The sequence below is a fragment of the Penicillium roqueforti genome, assembly GCF_015533775.1.
Source record: "Penicillium roqueforti strain LCP96 04111 chromosome Unknown scaffold_07, whole genome shotgun sequence".
NCBI lineage: Eukaryota > Fungi > Ascomycota > Eurotiomycetes > Eurotiales > Aspergillaceae > Penicillium > Penicillium roqueforti.
The window spans coordinates 144,920-159,926 of record NW_024067571.1 but is presented as its reverse complement, the minus strand read 5'-3'; the positions used below and the strand labels follow the sequence as shown (position 1 = coordinate 159,926).

At 48.7% G+C, this 15,007-nt stretch overlaps 10 protein-coding genes across 10 annotated transcripts; 3 read left to right on the top strand and 7 right to left on the bottom strand.

Annotated features, from left to right (window-relative positions):
• Positions 1-166: 166 nt before the first annotated feature.
• Positions 167-1,162, bottom strand: LCP9604111_3880 (uncharacterized protein; the record flags this gene model as incomplete). Its single annotated transcript, XM_039071517.1, has 5 exons — positions 167-183; positions 287-680; positions 774-854; positions 920-1,000; positions 1,067-1,162. The coding sequence occupies 5 exons, from the start codon at positions 1,160-1,162 to the stop codon at positions 167-169; spliced, it is 669 nt and encodes a 222-aa protein (XP_038929964.1).
• A 1,773-nt stretch (positions 1,163-2,935) lies between these two features.
• On the top strand, positions 2,936-3,611 carry LCP9604111_3879 (uncharacterized protein; the record flags this gene model as incomplete). Its single annotated transcript, XM_039071515.1, has 3 exons — positions 2,936-3,051; positions 3,106-3,204; positions 3,290-3,611. The coding sequence occupies 3 exons, from the start codon at positions 2,936-2,938 to the stop codon at positions 3,609-3,611; spliced, it is 537 nt and encodes a 178-aa protein (XP_038929963.1).
• A 381-nt stretch (positions 3,612-3,992) lies between these two features.
• LCP9604111_3878 (uncharacterized protein) lies at positions 3,993-4,762 on the bottom strand (the record flags this gene model as incomplete). The annotated part of the gene is made up of 2 exons (XM_039071514.1): positions 3,993-4,382; positions 4,442-4,762. 2 exons carry the CDS (start codon positions 4,760-4,762, stop codon positions 3,993-3,995), a joined length of 711 nt encoding a protein of 236 aa, XP_038929962.1.
• A 1,163-nt stretch (positions 4,763-5,925) lies between these two features.
• Positions 5,926-7,106, top strand: LCP9604111_3877 (dihydroorotase; the record flags this gene model as incomplete). Its single annotated transcript, XM_039071513.1, has 3 exons — positions 5,926-5,980; positions 6,029-6,108; positions 6,174-7,106. The coding sequence occupies 3 exons, from the start codon at positions 5,926-5,928 to the stop codon at positions 7,104-7,106; spliced, it is 1,068 nt and encodes a 355-aa protein (XP_038929961.1).
• Positions 7,107-7,172: 66 nt separating this feature from the next.
• Positions 7,173-8,343, bottom strand: LCP9604111_3876 (MIND complex subunit MTW1; the record flags this gene model as incomplete). The annotated part of the gene is made up of 3 exons (XM_039071512.1): positions 7,173-7,769; positions 7,854-8,180; positions 8,290-8,343. The coding sequence occupies 3 exons, from the start codon at positions 8,341-8,343 to the stop codon at positions 7,173-7,175; spliced, it is 978 nt and encodes a 325-aa protein (XP_038929960.1).
• Positions 8,344-9,010: 667 nt separating this feature from the next.
• On the top strand, positions 9,011-9,487 carry LCP9604111_3875 (uncharacterized protein; the record flags this gene model as incomplete). The annotated part of the gene is made up of 1 exon (XM_039071511.1): positions 9,011-9,487. One exon carries the CDS (start codon positions 9,011-9,013, stop codon positions 9,485-9,487), a length of 477 nt encoding a protein of 158 aa, XP_038929959.1.
• Positions 9,488-9,614: 127 nt separating this feature from the next.
• Positions 9,615-10,281, bottom strand: LCP9604111_3874 (CENP-X/MHF2 family protein; the record flags this gene model as incomplete). The annotated part of the gene is made up of 2 exons (XM_039071510.1): positions 9,615-9,662; positions 9,724-10,281. The coding sequence occupies 2 exons, from the start codon at positions 10,279-10,281 to the stop codon at positions 9,615-9,617; spliced, it is 606 nt and encodes a 201-aa protein (XP_038929958.1).
• Positions 10,282-10,672: 391 nt separating this feature from the next.
• LCP9604111_3873 (uncharacterized protein) lies at positions 10,673-11,533 on the bottom strand (the record flags this gene model as incomplete). Its single annotated transcript, XM_039071509.1, has 3 exons — positions 10,673-11,188; positions 11,255-11,313; positions 11,377-11,533. 3 exons carry the CDS (start codon positions 11,531-11,533, stop codon positions 10,673-10,675), a joined length of 732 nt encoding a protein of 243 aa, XP_038929957.1.
• Positions 11,534-11,991: 458 nt separating this feature from the next.
• Positions 11,992-13,166, bottom strand: LCP9604111_3872 (MIF domain protein; the record flags this gene model as incomplete). Its single annotated transcript, XM_039071508.1, has 2 exons — positions 11,992-12,714; positions 12,771-13,166. 2 exons carry the CDS (start codon positions 13,164-13,166, stop codon positions 11,992-11,994), a joined length of 1,119 nt encoding a protein of 372 aa, XP_038929956.1.
• Positions 13,167-13,310: 144 nt separating this feature from the next.
• LCP9604111_3871 (DUF504 domain-containing protein) lies at positions 13,311-13,795 on the bottom strand (the record flags this gene model as incomplete). Its single annotated transcript, XM_039071507.1, has 2 exons — positions 13,311-13,573; positions 13,630-13,795. The coding sequence occupies 2 exons, from the start codon at positions 13,793-13,795 to the stop codon at positions 13,311-13,313; spliced, it is 429 nt and encodes a 142-aa protein (XP_038929955.1).
• Positions 13,796-15,007: the final 1,212 nt, after the last annotated feature.

Below are 15,007 nucleotides of genomic sequence, written 5' to 3'. Positions count from 1 at the left end.
TCTGATAGAAGAACAGCGAAGAAGAAAAGCCTCCCCAAAACGGACTGCAAGAGTGCAAGGAACAGACCGTCCGACGGGCTATTCCTCTTGGGCCAAAGCCAGAAACAGATTCATCTTGTCATCCAGATTCAGCCGCAAAGGGCCATCGTACTGAGATCGCACGGATTTAAGGTGCATTGGGGTCTATAATACATATGATGGTTAGTATTATCCTAGTATCGTGATCGGAAGGCATGATGAGAAAGTAGGAATGGAGGGATGGCCATCAATAAACAACTGTTCTTACCTTCGATCTCCTCCAGACCAGTCTGGGGTGCGGCCCACCAATTGGATTCAGCATTAACAACAGGCTCGGGGACCACTTCACGGGCCACGAGGTTCTGCTGGTTGGCATCGCCCGCTGCAGTGCCGTGGACAGCGTGACCACGGTGAACACCACGGTGAGCAGCACGGTTAGCAGCACGGTAAGTACCACGGTGAGCACCACGGTGAGCAACACGGTAGGTATCACGGTAGGTATCACGGTAAGTACCACGGCTACGGCCACGGCCACTGCCACCACGATCATAACGGCTGCCTCGCACACGGAGAGGGCCACCTTGGCCTCGAACCCGGGCCAACTGTTCTCCACGGGCCGCCTGATCTCCATTGGCGGCGCCATGGAGGGCACCGAACTCATGCTGTATAGGTCATGCACGTCAGCCATCATGCACTGCTACCATCCCAAAGAAGAATTGTGTGTATGAGAAATGGGGGAATGGGGTGAATCTTACAACCATCTGGGCTTGAACTGCCAGCAGGGTGAGCTCGGTAACACGGGCGTCACGAGCAGCCGAGGGCCGCATACCTTCCTGCTATAAGTGATATTAGCTCAGAACCTCGAAGCTCGGGCTGAATGGCAATTGGGGTCATATCGTACATCAACTTGGCGTTGAATGGCCTGCGACATTAGCTCCATGATGCGGTTGGCAAGGAAAGTAGGGGCAGTGGGAGCAATAGGCTATGAATAATCTCAGTATTGCTCTACAAAGGTTCCAGTAGTCAATGGAGCGTTCAATCGGCTTACATTGCGCCGGGAGCGCCAGTCATCCTGCCGACGGCGCTGGGCGGTGCTGCCGCCAGGGCCGGCAGGGCCGGTAGGAGGGACAGCCTGCTCCTTCATTGTCACACAAAGACAGCAGAGACAAAGGAATAAAGAAAGAGATGAGTCTGCTCGCTGTGTTTATTCACAGCGGATGAAAAGGTGTGTTGTGAAGAGAAAGGGAAGTTCAGCGTTTACGTTTACGTGGAGCTGGACGTGGACGGTGTTTTCACGACAATACGTGCTCATATTTACGTTTTATGACCAAGATATTGCTCGGCGTCTTTGCTCGGCGTCTTTTTTGATTGAAACCTGGAGCTCCCCTCTAGCTTGCGGCTAATGAATGACTTACTAGTTTCCTGCCAGACAAAATCCCTAATCGGCATGATGGACAACAAAGAGTGTTGAATCGGTGCCTTCTGACTCTATCTAGGGTTAGTTGATTCCGGCTTTGAACACATACTCTCTATGGCTAGGTATATTCTGGCCAAAAGCATTGAGGGATGTTGGTGGCGAAGCCGTCGGGAGAAAGACCATGCTTTGATTTCCTATGGAAGATAAAGGTCTATCTGACCAGAAGAAAGACCTAGAAGCAAATAAGAAAGGCAGCCATGCCTCTAGCAGCAGCTATTGTCACTAATAGCTAGAGTATACAACGAGAACAAGGATTGTGAAGTCTCTTTGGTGATGGATGGGGTTTGAAAGATGGCAAGTATGAGGACTCCTGGCTTTTTATCTTCCTCTATGAGCATACTGCTTGTGGATATGATGACCTCGGCAACTCTGCTAGTATGCATGGAGTATGGATGGATATATGGTGGAGTCGGCCTATAAGCAGCCGCGTTGCTTGTAGTAATGGTAACTGCACATTTCCGTTGATTTCATATAATCAATTATATATGTACTTAACGAAGATAGACCAAGCACTCCTATGGCCTTCAAGGCGAAATGAGACATGGCTGGGTTGTTGTACGTACGACGACTCGGGCTTTTTTAGTCTGAGGTCATTATGTTGATCTAGCTTCAGCAGGTACGATTTATATCGACCTTGTGATATAAAAAGGCGCGAAGTAGTTGGATTTCTATTATCTTTCTGCTATGGTAGACTACATACAGGGATGTCTTTGACAGATATCATGGCGTATCTTCTAAGTATAGAAACGGAGAAGATATCGACGAGGGATATTTGGGGAACTTATTTGCATAATGTGATTGTACTGAACATTTAAAGGTTCCTAATGCGGCTCTGGCCATTCATCATTGGCCAACGCAAGCAGAGGATTCGACTCGGGAATGTAACCCAGATCTCTGGAATGCGACATCCGAGGAAGTTATGATGCCGGGGAAGAACATCATATTATCACCTCCCATGGTACCTCGCAAACTTTTCTGGATCAGAAAACCGCTTTAGGCGAAATTGTCCTCTTCTGGTTCGATCTTTTATCTTCAACCAAACTTGTTGTCTAGATGTTATACCAATCCGGCACACGCAAAGAGCCAACCTTTCTGGCTTGACTTAGTCACTGTTCCTCTTTAATCTTCGTAGCTTTCTTGATCATAATTGCGCAGAAAATATGGTGCCTGGTTAAGAATGTGGGCCCTGGTATACTTTTCCACGTGCGAGCTTTGTACAGGCTCGTGTCAGCGTGCCGGGAATAGACACGGCCTTGAGAGAGCATTTAATGGTTCCATTGCCTTGAAGATGGATGTAACGTTCAAAATCCTGGTTTCCACGCGCCCAATATAAGGTCTTAAGTGAATCTGCTTGAACTTGAACTTGAAATTTAAGTTTCAACCTCTGATCTATACCTACCAGGGTGCATATTATTCAATATAAATTTGTTCAATATCCCAATGCATTCTTTTACTACTCATCTCTCCCTTCTATTTGCTGCATCGGCTACCCTTATCGCCGCTCAAGATGCCACATCCCAAAGCACAAGCGGCAACTCGAACTGTGCTTCTCAAAAGTAAGCTCATAAGCCTATGAAATTCTGTTGAGATTCCTTTCTCATAATCAACAGAGTTGTAGATTCATGCGTTGCGATAATGAAACGTGGACTCGCAAAGTGTGCCTCGAATGATTGGGACTGCAAGTGCTCGGGGGCTGCAAACATTGCCAAGTAAGTAGGCCACCTACTTGACTCTCGTAATTCCTCAATGAGATGTCTATACACTCAACACCGCAGTACTGATATAATCGAGCAGCTGTTACGTAGATTGCTCCGATGATGACCCGGATTCGTTCGCGGCCAAACAACTGAGTGTAAATGATTGCGCTACCGCAAATGCATACGACCAAGGAGAGACTACCGTCGCACCCTCGTGGACTCTTCCTGGATCAAATGCGGCACAGCCAACCGACACAGATGCTACTTTGACCACTAGTAGCAGCTCGTCTACTACTGCCGGACCGACTAAAACCTTTGCGAATGAGAAGTCGACGAGTCCATCAGAGGGAGCTGCGGTTGTGAATGATGCTGGTAGTTGGATGGCTCTTGTGGTTCTAGGGCTAGGGGCTGCATTTTGAGACTGGGGTGTCAGAAGGAAGTGATTACCGAGTTTACGTGATTATTAGACCTAATTAGATATACTTGTAGGATTGCATTGACATTGGAATATTCATTCTGCGATATAAATAATGGAGATGGCATATGTGGAGCAAACAACCTCCTTGAGACTTAGACTAGATACATATTCGCCCTACACCTTGGTTGCAAGACTAACCCTTCTCACAAAATAACAGAAGCCACAGAAGTACCAGACCAGTGAATTCTCACCTTTCATTAATCAATGCCCAGCATAGATAACCATGAGTACATCCCTTCCTTTCAACAGAGTAACCATTATAAATCAACGAAGCAATGTCACGCTTACACAGCGCTTATATCCTCCCGGAGTCATTCTCTCATCAATTGCGATACACCTGCTTAGTAGCAATCTCCAACTTCTCGAGTTGGAACTGCTCTGCCCGATGACGAGAGATATCCCGTTGGAACCACGTACCAACAGCAGCAACGAGGCCCATCAGCACCTCCATTCCAACAAGTACGCACAGCAGCACAAAGCCAGCACGAGTATTGATACAGTCACGATCGAAGTGGCGGGGTGTATTAATGCTGCTCGTCCCGTTTTTCCACTTGCAGGTCCAGCTGTGGAGGGTTTCCTTCTTGTTGAACCCTGCTGGGTAATCGGAGGACGGCGGGTATATTATGAACAGTATGCCGGCCAGGGCAGTTACAAAACCTGCAACGGCTGAAGCTGAGGCATAGTTGTTAAGTGACTTGATACCAGAATGCGGCTGGATGAGAGTTAGTATATGGAATCAAACACAGTGCAGTGGAAGGGTGTAAAACTCACAGATGGTAGGAGGGTAAGGGCGATGTACACCAAGTTCAAGATGGTGATTATACAGCCACATGAAATGGCGGCGGTTGTTGGACGAAGATCAAAGTTCAAAGGCCACAGTGCGAGGCCGGCACTCGCCCACTGGGAGGTGTTCTTATAATGTCGCAAGGGTGGGGCTTCGCACGCGACGACGGCAATAGCAACGCCGAAGATTGAAAAGGATAGACCAAGTCGTGCAAAGTAAAGGACACGATTGCGTTTGAGGAATTTTGATTCCTCCATGTATGAAGAATGAGCACCGCCTGATCCGTCTAGGGACGAGTTTGAGATCATGATGAGAGTGTCGTTGGGTTTCGTGAGATGATAAAGAGGGGTCGAAGGAGAGGAAGTGTGTGTAACTGTCAATGATTACCTTGCTGGCAAGGATCCTTCTGGTAATTGATATGAAAGAACGAAGAAACCCTCGGGACAATGATGGAAAAGTGGAAAAAGCAAAGGTAGGTACTATTTTCAAACAACTGTCTCAGATTATTGACGGATACCAGGCGGGATATGTATATTCGTGGAAAATAGCCTAAACTTGATCCAGGGACTATCTTAGCGAGCGCTATTGCTGTCACAAGAGAGTAACCACCGAATGAGGGCTTATCCCAAAGATCTTCAGCCCGATTACTGCATAGCGCCATGTAGGGCGCCTCGATGGTAATAGACCGCGCTGATTCGCCTTAGGCTCTAGGTTGAATTTGCAGGACTGTCTAGAATTTTAAACATTGGCCTTGCAACTGGACCTGTACATCCCCGGAGTATAATTGCCTGAGCGCCAGGGTGCAGACTCGGCGACTTGGCAGACACATCGGGGGACAAGCAACCAACAAAGCGCCTAGTAGACCTAAATATAGAGTCTGAGCGGGGTTTTCTTGTGATTTTTAGTTGAAGAACCGATCTCATTTGTCTTTTGGAAAATCTAATTTCTCCCAAGGATGGTCATCGTGGCCTGTGATAGGTGACGGCGAAGCGCCGAGAATTGTGCCTGGGGGCCACCAGCGGCAACGGTGATTCAGGAACACACCCTTGCCTTGTTGATTCGAGGAATTCTCGTATTCCTTGAACGGATCTAGGCCTTGGTCTTTGAATATCAATGTTTCCCTGTTTCTTCCTGAGTACACTCCGGACGTGCCACGGTGAGTAGTCCGTGCGGAGAGGATGCGCAGGTAAGACTGGAATATTCTTTCAAATTAGTTCGGCATGTTATGGTCACACATTGCCTCTGACTCTTCGGTGTATTTTCAAGCTTAGAATCAGCTGAGAAATCAAGAAATAAAGAAACAAGAATCCAAGAATCCAAGAATCTGGAGAATGGCCAAATAGGGCCACCGCCATCGGCAGAATTTTTTCAGAAATGGCGGGGCAAAAGCGCAGATCGACTTTTTCTTGAACATATCAGGGATATAACCTTTGCCATTGGAGCTTGAGCTTGATCTTGATTGGAATTTATCATGTCTCTCTCCAAGCTGCAGGGAGTAAAGCTCCCCGCCTCGGCCGACTTCCATGGTACTAAGAAATTCTGGGCATTAATAGATGCAAGCTGACCAAAGATAGTCCATCTTCGTGATGGTCCAATGATGGAGTTGGTGACTCCTACTATCCGACAGGGAGGTGTGAACACCGTTTTTGTTATGGTAAGGGGGTTTCTTTATTGGGAAACAAATCCTAGCTTTTGAGTTATATCTAATACACTCGATAGCCCAACCTTGTGCCACCTATCACGACCGTCGACCGTGCTCTGGACTACCAGAAGCGCCTCCAAGCCATCGAGCCGAATGTTAACTTCCTTATGTCGTTGTACCTCCACGAGACCGTGACCTCGGAGACTATCGTTGAAGCTAAGAAGCGCGGCATCGTCGGTGTCAAGAGTTACCCGGCAGGTGTGACAACCAATTCCTCTGCGGGCGTGGTCGACTACACGCAATTCTATCCTGTTTTCGAGGAGATGGAGCGACAAAACATGATTCTGAACCTGCACGGAGAAAGCCCCTCCGGAGGCGATGTGACGGTCTTGTCCGCGGAAGAGCGTTTCCTCCCCAAGCTCTTTGAGCTGCACTCCAAGTTCCCTAAACTGCGCATCGTTTTGGAGCACTGTACCACTGCTGCAGCTGTGGAGGCCGTGAAGATGTGCGGTCCCACCGTTTCTGGTACCATCACAGCCCATCACCTATCCATTATCATCGACTCGTGGGCCGGTGACCCATTCTGCTTCTGCAAGCCCGTTGCTAAGACCCCAGCCGACCGCGATGCCCTTCTCCGTGCTGCTGTCTCAGGAAATCCCAAGTTTTTCTTTGGCTCCGACAGCGCCCCGCACCCGGCGGCATCCAAGCGTGGTGGCGAGAAGATCGCTGCTGGAGTCTTCACCCAACCATACACCACTCAGGTTGTGATTGATGCGTTTGAGCAGGCCTGCGATAACGGAGTCCTCAGGGAGGATGAGATCACGCCAGAAATTGTCGAGGGTTTCATGAGCAAGTTCGGACGGTCCTTCTATGGCCTCCCGGAGGAGCAGAAGGAATTCATCACTATCGAGAAGAAGGGCGAGAAGATCTTGGAGATCCTCCAGTCAGACAAGACTGACGTAGTCCCCTTTAGAAAGACCCAGGAAACATGGAGCATCACCTGGTCTTAATAAGGCGACCTGTACATATTCAATAATAGAATCGTAGAACAAAACATTCTTCACACGCACATTCTCTTACACAGATTTGTCTTGCGTAAGCATGTTTGCCACGCTTTCAAGGGCGTGGGCCTCTCTGATGTCGATTCTGCGACCTGCGACCACTGGATTTCCATCATCACCCACAGCAAGCTGACCAGCTCGCTCGAGATGGAGTCGAATTCTGCTCTCGATATATTCCTTTCTCTCATCTCTCTTAGACTTGGCTTCAATTTGTACCGTTGCATTGGGCAGGGCTGCCAATTTCGGTCGGAGCTGTTCAAGTGTCGTCTGCAACGCGGGCAGCTGCGAGAGAATGAAAGTAGTGTTGGTTGTAAGAGGTGTGGGTTTAGCATTCGACCCAGCATCGACACCAACACGAAGCTGGCGTGCAGCTGGGCTAGAGGTCAAGAAGGACAGATCCACTGGTATGTCTTCCGCTGTCTTGGACACACCATCTACCTTCGCTGTTTCAACTGTCGACAAGATAGATTGTAGCTGTGATATGACCGCATCATTTCGAGCGCGTTCTTCTTTTAGCGACCGGTTTAGTTTCTTTGTCTCGAACAACTTCTTGCGTTGCGCATGTATGGTTTCTGGCGTCGGTGTGTCTGGCGAAGATACGAAAGAGAGACCCTAGCACAAGGCGCATTAGTATATCCCTTATTACAAAACAGCAAGCAGGTTCAGGTCTAGACAACTGTGAAAGCCTCCACATACCTCGTAGTGCTTCAACCGCACCCAAGAGAGCAAGTCTCCGGGCACCGTGAGAATGTTACGCAGCACATAGATCTCAAATTTGTCGAAGGCCTTATCAACATTGGTCTCCAGCAGCGTCTCTAGCTGATGCAATCCATTCTCGATCTCTAGCTTCGCCTCGGGATAAACCACATTGCCATCCTCGTCTGTTTCCGCGATGCTGGGGCCACTGCTGTCATGGGAGAAACCGAGCCGTTCAGGTGGCGTATTGAGGAGGCCGGACTCCAAGCTAGATATCGCCTGGTAAATCAGATTGTTGATCGAGTTGATAATGTCATCTATAAGAGACTAGGGAGCTGTCAGCGATATTCCTAGTTGCAAGGGGTGGGTCCGGAGTCGCAACTCGTAGGTCGCGCATGCAGCACGAGTCCATGCGTATCAGTCTCGATAGGCTTACCAAGGGTGTGTAACTAAAGTGCTCAGTGAGCAAGGAGGTCGTTGCATCATCCATCGCGAAAAGATTGGTCTTCTCGGGCTGGGCTTGACGCGTTGAAGAAACAAAACACGCGCGGGGGAAAATCCACTAGCCACCGCCTTCTGTCCACTATCAACTATAACATTCTCGGCGACATCCAGCTTGCGTTCAAATTATAATGGACCTTTTTGTCTTATCTCTGACTTTTGTTTTACCATCTCCGATGCGTACTTCGGGCTTGCTACGTTGTACATAATTTGATGTCGGACTGACCCGAGTCCCATCCCGACCTCTCAACCCAGTCACCAGGTACCCGACAGCGTTGATATCCAGCTGAAGCAAGACCCTGGTCCTTAACTGTCAGCATGTTTGTACTCAGTGGCAGATGACCATCCCCTGGCAAATGTTCTAGTTTGAACGACCAGATCCACCGTCGGGCCATTGGAAGGTTATCATCTAGTCCAGGTGAGACGCCGACTTTGCCCCCCATATGCCTCATGGATGTAGGAAGTTTTTTTTTTTTTTTTTACTTTAACTCTGCTCGAGGACCCTGTAAAACCTGGTATGTAGCAGTGCACCCTCACGGGAGGAACACAAACAGAAAAGGCGTAGAGACGATCCAAACATTCCGTCTCGTCTATCTTGGTAAGGACCCATCCAGGCAACCCTTCAAAGGGACTACTCCTCACATCTTCAGCTCACCATGTCCCAGGGAAACCCCCTCCGAGTCCTGGTCATAGTCTCGCACCGGAGTTCTCAGATATCCAAAGCCCAAAACAACCCAGAGGCCCTCCTGCCAAAAGCCGTCCGCCTCCTCAAAGAAAGCCATATCTACATCCCACAAGAAGTTCACCCAACAACAAAGCTAGTGGCAGCTCAGAAGTGGCGAACGCGGGTATTCTTCGTCTTCGACATCTGCCACACAGCATACGACGCCAAGCTCGGCCATCTACCCGAGCAGAACAAGCTCCCCGTTGCTGTTGTTCATCTCAGCAAAAAGAACACGGCCTATGTGGCGAATGCCTGGTTGTCAAAGAGGGTTAACAGAGATATTGCACTGTTTCACAATGCCAATGGCTTCGGGGCAGTGCCGCCTTTTGTTGAGGATCACACCGTTGGAAAGCCACCTGAGTATACGAACCCGAGGGATATTTCACTCTTGCGGGCCTCTTGCGTGTGAAGAAGTTTGATTCGAAATGTGGCGTGTATTCTGCTGATGCTGTGGTATCTTGAACAATAAATAATACGCCCTAATTAATGATGGATTTCACCTAACGCCATGACCCTTGGTAGTAGAAACGCAGAGGCTAGAAATCCATCGTAAGCTGCGGCGCCATTTTCTCCAGATCTTCAACCTAGAATATCAATCAGCATACCAATGTTAGCCAATTGGGGGATTAAAAAACGAAGACTTACCTCGAGGAAGCCGTCCCCAAGACCCCTGCCCCCGGTATTTCCATCTGACTCGGCCCTCTCATAAGCAGCTCGGGCAATGGCTTCTCTCACAAAGACATCAATATACTTAGCGACAACGCTATTGGCATCTTTCGCGACCTTGGTCTTCTCATTCTGGAAATTCTGATGCAGTAGGCGTGTGAGCAGCTTCGAAGGTATTTTTGGGTCGCTGGACGTCACGTCCTCTGCTTGGTTCCCAGTTGTGATTTCAGCAAGGATATAGTCGGGCTCCTGGGAGAGCGAGCGCGAACGACTGCGGCCCGATCCATTGGAGTCGTACTCTGATTCGGATTCGGAGGCGGCGTTGGCATTGGTATTGGCTGCCGGAGAATCGGGCCGGGGGCGTTTCCCAATACTTGCGGATTTGCTTTTTGTTGTTTTGGGCACGGTAGTAGACGTGGAGGCTTTTGTGGTTTGTTTCGCTTTTCCTTTGGGCTTTGGCGCGGAGCTGGTCGTACGACTGGGAGGTTTGAAGGGGAGGCGTGGGCGCTTTTTAGCTGGTTGGGGTTCGCCGGACATATTGGTATCCTAGAGAGTCACAAAAGGTATGCGATAGGTAATACGGTGGGAATTGCAAGTATATGGTGAGGGTAAAGGTTGGGGAAATCGAGAGACACCTCAACGCGGGCGGGCGCGATCTACAGTACGCGCTGTCAGGTGATGAGGGGAGGCCCTACAACATACTTTGCTAGTGGCGACAGGCTTGATTCTCCTGTTTCTTTTGGGCTAGTTTTTTTGTTCTTCTCGTGTATCAAAGTTATCTGCATGTGCTCGCTCCATGGTAACTAGCTTCAATTATCATCAGAAAATGAGAATGAGTTAACCCTCGCTCCTCCACAACATACCACCAGGTAGAAACCCACCAGCCAAAATCCTTGCTGATGGGGAGGAAACAGATCCTTTGATTCTCTCAGTCCTGGTAACTGTCGCTGGGACGCTCCATGCGAACGGGGCGAGCGCGGCGGTTGCTGGACTCAAAGGGGTGGTATACATTGATGTTCAGACCGACCGTGTTGATCAATTTAAGAATGCGGTTCCAGGGAACGCGGAACAAGCCAGTGCAGAAACGGCTGGAGTAGAGACTCAGAGGTCGCTCACTACTGGTCTCCGGAGCCTGTCGGGAAAGCACTTGTAGCTGTTCACTCAGGTCTTGTAGGGCAGCAAAAGTGTTATTGACAATCATATCCTCCGAATCCACGTGGCTGCCATATTTCTGCGAGGTAAAAAGACAGATTATCCAATGGCGCCGGCGGTGTAGGAGGATGTCACTTTGCTGGGGTGGGATGATGAGCGCGGTGCCGAGGGGACGGTCGACAACGAGAGAGGGCTGCGGGTCCTCATCGCGTAGGTCGGTGATGATGTTGGTAACTGGGTGGCCTTTGTAAATGAGGCAATGGTTGCGGTAGATATCATAGGCGGCAGGATACTATAAAACATCGCCTTGTTAGCTCTAGGCTATGGTGTCAAGTGGGTGATTGAATGATTGACGAACCCGATCACGAAATGCACGGGCAATTCCTGCGCCCCAGACACCCTGGCAGTTGCACGCATCTGAATTGACTAGGTTAGTGAGGCTCTAATTGAAATAAAGAGTCCCTAATAAGGGGTTCCCACGGATCAGAGCAGCGCCGTTGGGAGCGTCGAAGAGGTTTCCGGGGGTCTCCTGGACAAAGTTGACGACAGCAGGCAAAGACGAGGTCATCAATATCAGCGATTCATCACTATCAGTGCGTTCAATCGCTGCAGCTTGGTTTTCATCTGAGTCAGACATGATATCGCGTTGTGTGATATTGTGTTGTGTGATGTTGTGTTGTGGATGAGAAAGTAAATAAGGAAACTGGAATTCTCCTATGCTCCCTATGAGGGGTTAAAGAAGTAAGGACAGTACAAGGGGAAATATCATAAGAGAGAAATAGGTGCATGTATGATCGTCTAAACTACCACCGTCTCACGTGAAGCTCGCAAGGCAACGTATCTCTAACAACTTGACAAAAGATATGATATATAGAAACCTTAGAATTCAGGAAGCAAAAGCAAAACATATTACATTGACAAGAGGTCAATTCACTCAATTTCGTGCTAAGAGTTGGCCAAGGATGCAAGGTATAATCATATGGACTGAATTGTCTGACACAGCGAATCCATATGCCGAAACCCTGTTAAGAAGATACCCCAATGCAATCAACTACATTACCCACTGCAATGTACTTTGCGATTCTCAAACAGCAGTCAATCCTTCTTTCCCTTTGTATCTGTGAATGGTTTCATTGTAGTCAGCTCGCCCAACTCGCCCAAGCGACGGTTAACAAAACTCTTCAAGCTCTCTCTCTTCTTTAAGGCTCGTTCAGGTTTCTCGTCTTTGGATGAGACCTGCTGGGTCCGTTCCCCATTTGGTGATTGTATTGGCTTTTTGTCGTCTGCTTGGTTTGGCCTCAGCGGAGGGGCCTGATCTGAAGCAAAAGCCATAGGAGAAGTTGAAGTAGGGGTTGCGACGTCAGGACTCAGAACTGAAGTGAGGGAAATCGGAATACTGTTTCCACTGCTCGATTTCATGCGACGACTCATGGATCGCGAGAGAGACTTGAAGATCGAAGAGTTATTGCTGGAATTAATTCGTTCGAGGCGGTCGATCTCACTCCTGGCGGTCGTCCCATTTGTTGCAATATTGTCTTCACTCGCGGGCATATAGATCACCACTCCTTTGTCAGGCGCAATTCCAAACATTTCCTGGATGATTGATTGGATTAGGCCCGTGTTACGGAGGTTGGTGAGGGGTCCGATCAAACTCGAGAGAGCAGTAACCTTCAAGAGATATGCAGAACCGGAGGTAGTTCCAAAAAGCAAGTCAGCGTTCTGGTCAATGGTGACTAGCATTGATGTCTCCGGGCGCTGGTAGACCTGAGCAAGGGAGTGGGCGAAATCCGACAGTAACTTGGATATATTATCCTTTGGCTAGTTGGTGAGTTAGCATAGAGGAATCACCGAGCGAATATCAGCACGTTACAAACCTTGGTGTTGGTCTTGAGCTCAACGACAACCACCGATTCATGGGTCACACGGTCCTTGGGGGAGTTGTGCGATCCACGAGCCGTAAATGCATCTTCGTAGTACAATTTCTTCATCTTTGTTACCGGCGAATCGTCCACACTTTTCTGGGGAAGATAGACAGGCATGCTCTCTGACGCAAAACGCGTGACGGGCACGATATTCTCCTCATCGTGCTTGTCCTCCTTGAAAAGTGATGAGGTTCTTGCCGGCCTCTCTGGCATGATGATCGGGGGTACACTGGCATCCGGAAGGGTCTTGGGTAGCAAAGTATTGCATGATGCATTGGTTGGTTTCTGTAGTAGGGGAATGTTGGTGGTCAAGCGAGGTAAAGACGGCTTCTTCTTAGAAGAGCCCATTGTGTCATTCAGTATGAGGTGATGAATGTTGGAGATATTCTAAAATGACAGAGACAACGGATGACAGAGGTCAACCTTCCAAGGTTCCAAGGTAGGAAGGGACAGGAAAAACAGAAGGTGCGACGGAAAATCCACTTCAGGCCTTTAGACAAGAAAGGCCAATTCGCTGAACGCCGAGTTTCCACTCAAAAAGATCTTGTCAATACGTCTCCTTCGATCCCAAACAATGTCCCCATTGACGTGTCGGATATATAACACCCGATGCTGTGGAATGAATTCTTCATCGGTGGTCTCCTTCTTCCAACTGCCCATGGTGACTTCCAATTGTCCTTCAAATCGGTCCACGAATCCGATGACATAGTTGCTGCGTTCAAACGCCGAATCCCAGGTAATGCGATTTATGATGTCTGTAAGCAGTCCGATTAGCAGGGTTGGCGATATATACAAGTTTCAAACTACCTACCTCCAGCCGGGCGTAGTCTGTTTTCGCCAGCCTTAGGGTTATATTCAGGCGAAACACTTCGCTGATCCCGCTTTTGTGGCGAGCTTGTTGACACTGCTGGGAATGAGGATGTCTCTTGCCCATTAATCATATTGGCATCTGTATCGCTCTGATTATTCGAAGCCATGATTTTCAATGATTCAAGAATTCTGATCGTCGAGTTGGTTCTTAATTTGGTTTTCAAGTTGAGTTTAATTATTTAACCTGGAAACCGATGTGAATTATATATATCACCCCAAGGGCATAAGGCCAAACACTTTTATTTTTATCTAGATGTCACCTTGGCGAGTCGCGACTCAGCCCTGTACGGCTGGAGATGTAATCCTAGGATGATTCACGTTCAGTCATACCTGTAGGTAAAGTACGCAGGAAGTGGTAATGTCTAACTCCTAGTGATAGGCCAAATCAGCCCTAGAGGATGCTAATGACTCAGAATACGATCGTGGCTTGGTATCCATTAGGAGGCTGTGTGACTCATGGATTCCACCCGCGCTGGAACAGCCACCAATGACATTCTTGTTCCTTGAGAAAGGCCAGATACAAAAATAAGTGACTAGCACGATGCTAATACTATATACAATAAGGAAAGAAAAAAATAAAAATAAAAAACAAACTCCGATAGGGGGAATCGAACCCCCGGCTGCCGTGTGAGAGACGGCGATGTTAGCCACTACACCATATCGGAGGGGGACAGCGAATTACTCTCTTAGGTTTAGTCTTGACCCCTTAGGTTTAGCGCTCTTTGTCCTTATGCCTCCCCGTGCGTGGTTCTATATAGTCCCCTGCTCTTCCCCCCTCCATCCGACAGCCCCAATTTCTTTTTCGCCTTCTTTCTCTTACGCCTCGCAGGTAAGGCATTTTTGCCATTGACCCGGATCACCGAGCTCCTGAGCTCCGCCACCCCCTTTTCCATGTCTGACTTGTCGGGCTCTTCTACGACCCCGTGTCCGCAATTCGAACTGCCCTCCCTCCTCCGGCCCTATTTTCCTTCTCAGCCGGACCATAGTGTTAGGTGTCAATCGGCCGACCTATATTTGGCCTCCGCGCATGCAGGCGCATTCGCCCTACACTCCTTTAAGATAATCATCCCTGCGCAGCGGGACTGCAAATCTGCCTTATGGTCGACATACCGCGCGAGAGCCTTGTCGACCCTGACTGATAGCGGTAATGTCAATCTAAAACTGAAGATAACCGGATCGGATTACTTGGTTTAATAGACTGATTAGACTATCTCAGCCGTGTATCGCTTGAGCCGGTTCTTACTCGGTCAGGGCAGTTAAGTGACAAAATAGGGACAGTTTTTTTTTTTTTTTTTTTACGATTACTATTATAGTTCACG